Genomic DNA, 9,172 nt, shown 5'->3' on the forward strand with positions numbered 1-9,172 from the left:
GGGGGGGGGGGTGGATTAGGAGCAGTGTGTTGGTTTCCTAACGTGACAGCTTTTGACAATCAAGAGAACGGATGGTTGTTCAGTTCCTCTTTCTAAGTTTTAAATTTCCCCTTACCCTGATGCCAGCGTCTCTCTCTGCCTCTGCCACGCCGATGTCTGCATCCCTCTGTACTGCAGCGGTCTGCGTTTTGCCCAGAGAGCTCAGGTACTCCACTTTATCATACACATCCTGTCAGAGGGATACATAATGTAAAAAAATAAAAACACAGTATGGCAAGTAATTCAATTATTCTAATTTCAAATTTAGAAAAGGGATGTTCAAAAGATGAGTGCAGAACGAAGTCGACTTGATGTCTCACACCTTGATGGTGAAGCTGAGGATCTCGATGCCCATGCGGCCGACGTCAGGGGACGCCACCTCTCGCACCAGAGTGGCAAATCTGTCTCGGTCTTGGTAAATCTGCTCAACGGTTAGGGTGCCTGAAAGGACGGCAACGCTGGTTAGTGCCTTCCCTTTCCCACTGTTACTTCTACAGACATGGACACACTGACAAAGATGGGCACTATGTCACAGAGAGACAGTGGAATACTATCTGTGACATTACCAGATATTAATATCCTTATTGTAACCCTATACACCTGCTCCTCTTGCACAGAGGAAGGTAACCATTATGTTTGCAGCAGCATTTTATTTAAATAAACAGAAGCAGCACCTGCCATTTTGTTAAATATATTGTTTATATTCTGTCTTTAGTGTTGCTTTGTCTCATTTGGCTCACTTCGATCAAACTGACCTTATACTTGTTCGATCTTTGTGTTGTTGTGCATGCCAATATCACACACTTGCTGACACACATTGTGTGTTTTAAAGATTTTTTGGGGGCTTTTCCCTTTATTAAAAGTGAGTGGATGGACATGAAAGAGGGAGAGAGATGGGGGATACATAGCAAAAGGCAGCAGGTTGGATTCGAACCTACAACCCACATGGGGCTCTTACTGGGTGTAAACTGTGTTTAAGACAAACACATTTGACCAGCATGGAAATTAAACTGGGCCGAGCCGAGTCAGCAAATAAGCTGGCAGATATGAATCTGCAAAAAACCATTTATGGTACAACTACCTCACATTGGGACTCAGTCCAAATCATTGTGAGGTTCTTATCTCATACTAAACAAATCAGACTTAAACTCGTGAAATAAGAATAAAATAGCCAGAAAATGTATCTACATTTAGAAGAAACCCGAATCATGATAACTAAAGCCATTTAAAATCTTCTGGTAGTAAAGAATGTTCATGTTGGCTTCATGTCTTTCACTATCTTGCAACATGTTTTGATTCAAAGATGTTTCCATAACACTTTTTTTTTTGAAGTTAACTTAAGAAAGATTATGTTGGAGCTATCATTCTGTCTCCCATAATCTCTCCTTCTCTACTTTGCTAGAATATAAGACAATCTACATGGACTGCACACATTTGTTGGAAATACTAAAAAGGAAACAATGACAATGCAGTTTGGAGAGAGCACCCACCAAGGATGGCGCGCAGGTGACCCTCCAGGGTCTGCAGGATGACACTCTTGATCTCCACGACTGACTTCCCCAGGAACTGTTCGCAGGCGTAACCCAGCAGCTCGTTTTCTGTCATCACCTTCACCTGGTGCCAATGTGGACAAAGATCGTCAGCTGAACACACAATCCACAAACACAGGGACAAATACAAACACAAGCAGCCATGAAAACGTGACACACACTAGCTTTAGTGACTCATTTTCTCTCTTTTAAGTTACTACACATCATTGTTGTCACATTTACACCATCAGGAACGTACAGAAAACAAGTCCAAAATGAAAGCACAACATTTAGAATGGGGGAATTAACACAAAAAATAGAATTTAAGAAAAGGTCTTGCAAGGTCTGCAGTGCAAATTTTGGGTACATCAAACATATGGTCCTGCATCCTTGCTATTGATTTGTCTGGTGTGATGAACTGCTTCAATTCTTAGTTGTACAAAAAACAGAACATCAGCAGCAGCAGCCTGGGGGATGCAAGGCTGCATCCACTCACAGCTGATCACTGTATTTGTAAGCCTGATTAAACAAGGGCTTGGAACATATTGGCCAATACTGACATCAGTCACATTCTATAGGGCCAGATTATTTATAATAAATTAACCAAGTTTTTAAGTTTACGTTTCTCTAAACCCAAAACTATATGTACAAAATTCCAAATGCTTCTCCATTGTTATATTTCAACACACCATACCAGCTATGCATGTACAGAGCATCATTGAAATATAACAGTGGCCGTAGTCACACTTTATAAGTGCTGACTGAGCCATGGCCTTTACGTCAAACTATGATAAAATAAATCCGCTATTAGATGCTTTACATCTGTAATCAATAGCAGAAGATGCAGACAATTGTCATTTCAAACCTGTTCCTTTTGAGCTTATGATGATAAGCAAAGTATGTACTTAGAATTAAAACTACACTATAAAACTTCCTGATACACAAGGATATCTAAAGTAGCTTCATGGGAATGCAGTGGCAATAATCAACTGTATGCTGCTGTTACAAGGTCAAGGAAACAATGAATGGGATAATTTACAACTGAGAGGGGGGGACAAATCATCAGTGGGATAATTTACAATAAAACTAAGCAAAAGGACAATCAATGGCAATGACCTGAGGTTTACAAGATAAACACAAGGACAGTCATCCACAGTAAGAGAGGTTATCATACAGTCAGGAAATCAAAAAGGTTCTGGCTGATATCGTACTCCACGGGAGCTGGAAGAAAAGAGAGAGTGAGCTGGGTCCTTAGGCGAGAGGTCTGCACATGGTTTTGTTTTGCAACATGCACTTCTACCAGGAATGAACACAAAAGGCAGGGGAGATGGACGTCATTCCAAGGAAACCCGTCTGAAAACAGAAAAGGCTTCAAGCCAGCCACACAACCCCGCCCAGGCCAGCTCAAACAGACAGCAGGGGGAGCCGTGCAGCGGCTGACGCTGGAGTAAAGTGTGCAATGGTAATCTCTACCACTTTACTCCTGACCTACTACGCCAACCCCCGCATTCCCCTTGGGACACCACCCTTCCTCCTCAGCTCCATCGTGACACAAAACTGAAAAACACAATTACAGGAAATTTGATCAAATGTCTTAACTTCCAAGATTTTTTTAAGGTGATGGATTTGTTGGATCCGTCAATTGATGTTGTTTTACTGATAACTGACAAGTAGGCTGTCAAAGTAGACAAAAAATACTCCCTCAACTAAATGTTGTGTGGCGAACTTTGACTGAAATGGAAGAGTGTGATTGATATCCACCTGACATTAAAAGTTAAAACAATACCCCAGATTAACATCAGATCTGCCCTGGTTTCCTTTACATCTCTACCTCTATTTGTGTCTCTTTAATTTAACAAGGACACACTACTCCTGTCGTCATGGGACACACGGCCACAATGGCGCTGGTTTAGGTTGGACCAATCAAACGGTGGCATGATGAGCCTTCTCTGTGAAGGGAACTGTGTGAGAGTGAGGGGCTGTTCAGCTCCACACAGTGGGCTCATTGTCAGCATGCATGTCGCAAAAACACAGAGAGGGGGGGGGGGATACAGAACTGATAATGTGGCATCTTCTTTTAAACCCAAAAAGCAATACTGGCATGCCGACAAAAAAGGGGAAATGAATATATGAGCAGAATATCATTTGCAAACAGAAATGCAGAAAAGAGTGGTATATGATGTAGCAGGTTCTATTAAGAGAAAATCCACCATAAAAAAACAAGATGTCCCTTTTTATTAAGGGTAGGGAGGTAGGGATACAGTTCGTTGCTCAAAGACACTTAAACTGGATTTATAAGGGCTGCCATACATACTTGCAGTGTAGATTTTGTACTTCAGCAACTTTGGGAATGACAGAATCCCAACCACGCACCACTAGATAGACGTGTTGCACAGACCAGGCCACATCATGCTTGATTATATTCCCCAAAGTATAGCGTTTACTGTCTTTCATCCACTCGGTTATAATGAGCGATTAAAGAAAGGTTTTGCTTTGTCTCATAACTGAATGATTTGGGAGACCATTCCCATGCAACCACAGTGTTTACCTTCTGTCATTCACTGTGATCGAGGCTGACAACAGCAGAGAGCTGAGTGTTTGCAGTGGAGAGAGCTTTGCTTTGAGTACTGAGCCCTTCTTCCTCTTTGCCTCATGTTTTATCACTAACAACAATCTCCACAATAATATCATTATTACACATCTAGTGTCCATATGAGTTTTATTTTCAGGTGGATTTTCTCTTTAACAACTTAAAGTCGTTATTAAATAAAAGTTATTTTTGGCACTTAACAGGATCAAACAACTTAATAGGAGACACAAGGAAAACACAGCACTGAGATTGACTATAATCTGACCCATTAGTGTATGTACATCTAACTCAAGCTACTCCCACACAACTACGTTTTCATTTTAAAACGACATTTACGCCTCGAGTCGACAATATCTCGGCATTCCAGAGTCCCTCAAACGGAGACATTGGGGAACGCTGCTGATCTCGTTTTAGTTTGAAATAGCGGGGTTGCTTTGTTGCCTGGCAGGGGCACAAACGGAGACTTTTGGAAAACGACGATGCAGACACCCACGTACGCTCCCTGATTGGGCGCGATCAGTCAAGATGTGACCTTCCTTGATTCGTCACGGCCCTATCATGTGACCACAAGAAAACAAACGACATCAGCCTTGACCCAACATGGACAACGAAGACCTTGTTGTCGATGCCAGCAGCAGATGAGCGGTTACATTCTGCATTTTCTAACGCTTGCATGACTTCCCTGTGTCCGGCAGCGTTATCAGCCTTACTTACGCGCATGCCCTGTGTACATGAACGGTCTATGTATTTTCAGGCGTGTTAGCATTTATGGACATAAATTTAGACAGTAATAAAATGCTTGTGAGAACGGAGATTGTTTTAAAATTAAAATGGAGCCGTGTGGATGTAGCCCTTTATGTGTCTTAATCAAAAAATGGTGTGCATCTTAACTTGAGCCCTCTGTTTGACATACCACCTCAGCTGTTATTATGGGGTTAAGCCAAAGAAAAGCAGGATTCGGGGGGTGTGGGGGGGGGGGAATGGTTAGTGGAGTCTGAACTGGCATTCCCAGAAAAGTGTGGTGATTTACCTGAGCCACCCCAGTGACAGTAATAGCTACACCCTCCGCTGTCTCTACATCCTCACACTTGGGCTGCAGGGTCATAATCTCAAGCGTTATCCTGTTGGAGAATGTGGAAAAATATAAAATAAAAATTGACATGTTCAGAGGGAAAGCAAATGAAGGGAGGGGCCGGAACACAAGGGGAAAAAAACAGGACAAAGTGAACCCATTCACCCAAGGACTCCAGATCACTAACAACGGGGCAAAATGAAATGCTATCCACAATTCAGACTTTGTAGGATTTCGATTTTTTTTGCTGTAATTGTTTTCAAATAAATTCAAATTGTTTTGTATTTAACATTGGGTTCCTCAAATCCTACTTTTAGCCATTTCGATAGCCTTCCACTCATTGACCCCGTTGCCAAAAGTGACTGAGTTCCGCTTTATTGGCGAAGCCCAAGTTAGTGACAGATGACTGTCTCCCCTCCTCTGCAGAGGAAGAAAAGCCATGAAGAGGAGAAAAGCAAACGGACAACGTTAGCTCGTTAGTTGAACCATCTTCCTGAGTCTTCCTGTGGTCGCGAGCACCAGCCACTGCTTTTTTTTTGTTTTAGTTTGTTGGTCTTGTGAAATGCATTACCTGAGCCACCCCTGTCACATCCAGGGGAACACCCTCCGAAGTTTCGATATTCTCACACCGACAGAGGATGGTCATAACCTCCAGAGACATTCTACGCAGGCAGGCAGGCAGGCAGGCGGGAATAGCAGAGGCAAAACAGTAAGTTGGACAACAGCTGTTAGGAATGTCAGTTACCAGGGTCAAGGGAAAGAGGGAAGAGGGAGGGGGTGAAAGACAGGACCTTCTGCTTAGCCAGTTTTAGCACTGAAGGCCCGTTTCATATATAATGCGGTGCTGCATATGACCTCTTACCTATCCTTGATCGTCACGACTACGACACTGCTTCTCTTGTCTCTGTCTATTAATAAATGTCTCAATAAATTGGGGAAAAGCGCAAGGTCCATAGATGGAAACTCAAGTCAGTGTTGAAAGGATTCTTGAGCCACGCGCCTCTCCAAGATTACAGTTTGTATTGAGATTGCGTGAGAATGTCCTCTACAAACAACCGTTATCCTCCACTTCAATACTGGCTGGTTTGTTAAAGTGGGATTATGTTTCAGAGCTGGGAAAAAAACAGCCATAGCTGTTCTTTTCCAATAATTACTGACTTATTCACTGTTTTCTGAGTCAAAGACATGAGAGGCTGCATTAAGGGTTAGAAGAGAAGACAGTTCTTTTCAGAAGAACTGGATCAATGAGTCACATGCCTGGATGATAACATGATTACTGCATCATGAGCGGGAAGCCACACTGCCGTCCCCTCCCCCCCTGTTCTTATATTGCTGCACACACACACACACACACACACACACACACACACACACACACACACACACACACACACACACACACACACACACACACCACACACACACACACACACACCACACACCAAACAACCACACACACACACACCCACACAACAAAACACACACACACACACACACACACACACACACACACACACACACACACACACGGCTTTTAGCTGAAGGGGCCACTACGCTCTCCTGTTTTTAATCATCCAAGAAGGCATCTGAAAGGTTGCCAAAACAGGCTGCACGTGACCAAAATGCACAATAAAAATACGCAAGAAAGGATTCCTGGGACAGCCGGTCTCTAAATGGGGATTTAAAAATCCAGCCATGCATCAACTTTATGTTATTGTCGAGGTCTACCATTAGGTCTCCTAGCAACTAAAGACAAAGTGCAGCACTTAATGGGAGACGGGTAACCTGATGGATGCACATTATGGCTTAGACAGGGTAAGATGGACAACAGACAAAGCAAAGCAGGTTAGCAAAGTAGAAACAAAGAGGCATGCATTCCCCAAAAATAACACATAATACATACAAACTAAACCCGGGAGCTCCAAAAACAAGGAATGACATCACACGTTAGTTCAAGTCAATTAGAATTACTGTACTTTAACAGATGGTACAGCTAGATTGGGGAGTAGCTGTTCAGTTTTCATTTGTGATCACTCAGAGATGAAAGTCTCACCGATAGCTGGCCACATGACAGGCCTGACTGTAGTTTCATTGCATACAAAATCTGCTTTATTGATATTAAATCAGGGACTTTGATCCCAGTGTCACACCTGTGAGATTTTACAGTGCTTTATGGGCACATTGTGGAGTGGGTAGCATTAGGCTTTACAGTGGGTTCAACAGCAAAAAAACACTTCACAAAGTCCCTCCGAGTGTTTTAGCTGCAGGTTTAGTCTCTAGAACCACACTTGATTTGGATTATGTTTTCTGGTTTTAAACTCTGGCAGAGAAACAAAAGTCAGATCCCACCCGTTTATAATCAAACTAACATTACATGCAAATTCTTTTCTTGTTTTCGTTAAACATTTTGGCTTGAGTGCCAGTGTGGGAGTTTAACACACAACAGGGTTAACAGTTTTTGTGTGTGTATATTTTGTATTTGTGTGTATTTTTTCCCCCGACCTTGCCCTTATGTAAGATCATTCGCCTTTCTAGCGTTTTCTCTGAAGCTGGATTATTGGAACGGCATTTAAAAAGCAGAAGACAGTGGTGCGCCCCTATTACACATTAACGTTATGTTTATTATTGATCCCTAAATCTACCAGAAATAAACAGGAAAAATAAGGGTAGGAAAGTCTTAATGGGAAAAGATATATATTTTAGGGTATCTTAAAATAGTGACATTTCTAGCACATACCTATGAAACAAAAAAAACAATTTTTTTATTTATGTATTTTTTTAATTATTTCTATCATCATCAACAAATCCCATGACAATGATTAGGTAGTACATATTGTCAGCCACGGAGTACCGCATTGGCTGTCCTAGAGAGAGCACTCATAGCGCCAAGACAATGTACATATATGATGTGAATGGCATAATACAAAAACAGTGCCCAATTTTCATAGTTCTGAAAGAATGTGTCAGCCAGTACAACAGTCTGGCTCAGTTCTTTGTTTTTAATGCGCTCACTAAATTAACAACAAACTGGGAAATAGATTTTGATTCATTTGGTCTCACTAAACAATAAACTCTGGTCTAGTGATGGAAGAAAGGTCAGAAGGTCCCCAAACATTAGGAAACATCCTCGGGGGGGGGGCTCTTAACCCTGGTGTTGCCTTTCCGTCAACCATGAAAAAAATCAACATTTTGGTCCCTTTTTTTCCAACATTATTAGCGCGTTTATTCCCATATTGTCACTTTTTCAATGTTGTGGGTGCTTTTTTATGTTTTTGTTGATTTTTTCCAACGTTTTTTGATAGTTTTAATGTTGACATTTTCAACGACCCATTTTTTGTGACAAATTTTTTTTTTTACTGAAAACATGGGAGTTAAATAATCTGACCACTAGTTGTCCAGATGCATAGTAAGTAGTAATGCATTTATAAAAAATATTTTTGACATATTTCTGCATACTGTACTTCATTACGTGGAAGAGCCTGTTCATTCTCTAGGCATGACTTCTAATGTGTGGATGGACAACGTTGTTTAGACCTGTCAACATGATGCAGAATGACTTCCTGACTGTCTACGTCTGGGAGCCCCGCGCCATTAAAAAGGTTCTGACACACCAAGCAGGCGGCGCGAGGGCCGACGTGGCGTCTCCTCACATCGCTTGCTTGATTTCCTCTCTAACGGTTCACTTCTTGTGCATTCATTTGCTTAAGTTAAACGAAGTGACCCCTCCCACCGACATTGATTCAACATGTTAAATAGACAGTTCACACGTTTTTGTCTGTAAAAAGACGGTCGGAGCTCAACAACACTGGACACACCACAAAAAAAAAAATCTTGGTGTTTCAGCACCTTAAGACTGAATGGCTCTAAAGTTCATTTGAACATTTTCTTTGGTTTGGAGAGAGAGAGAGAGAGAGAGAGAGAGAGAGAGAGAGAGAGAGAGAG

At 41.9% G+C, this 9,172-nt stretch overlaps 1 protein-coding gene across 2 annotated transcripts in view; it reads right to left on the minus strand.

Annotated features, from left to right (window-relative positions):
- The window catches only part of LOC116700524 (flotillin-2a), an 18,707-nt gene that overhangs the window by 5,344 nt on the left and 4,191 nt on the right, over nucleotides 1-9,172 (minus strand). Inside the window, exons 3-6 of one of the 2 annotated variants that reach the window (XM_032533810.1) lie at nucleotides 5,189-5,279; nucleotides 1,530-1,653; nucleotides 362-480; nucleotides 116-229 (exon numbers count right to left, since the gene is read on the minus strand). In XM_032533810.1, the coding sequence (XP_032389701.1) occupies nucleotides 116-229; nucleotides 362-480; nucleotides 1,530-1,653; nucleotides 5,189-5,279 (448 nt within the window). Of the gene's footprint in view, nucleotides 1-115; nucleotides 230-361; nucleotides 481-1,529; nucleotides 1,654-5,188; nucleotides 5,280-5,801; nucleotides 5,893-9,172 lie in introns of both variants that reach the window. The other variant, XM_032533811.1, reaches the window with a different exon arrangement.

This window comes from Etheostoma spectabile, chromosome 13 (genome assembly GCF_008692095.1).
Source record: "Etheostoma spectabile isolate EspeVRDwgs_2016 chromosome 13, UIUC_Espe_1.0, whole genome shotgun sequence".
NCBI lineage: Eukaryota > Metazoa > Chordata > Actinopteri > Perciformes > Percidae > Etheostoma > Etheostoma spectabile.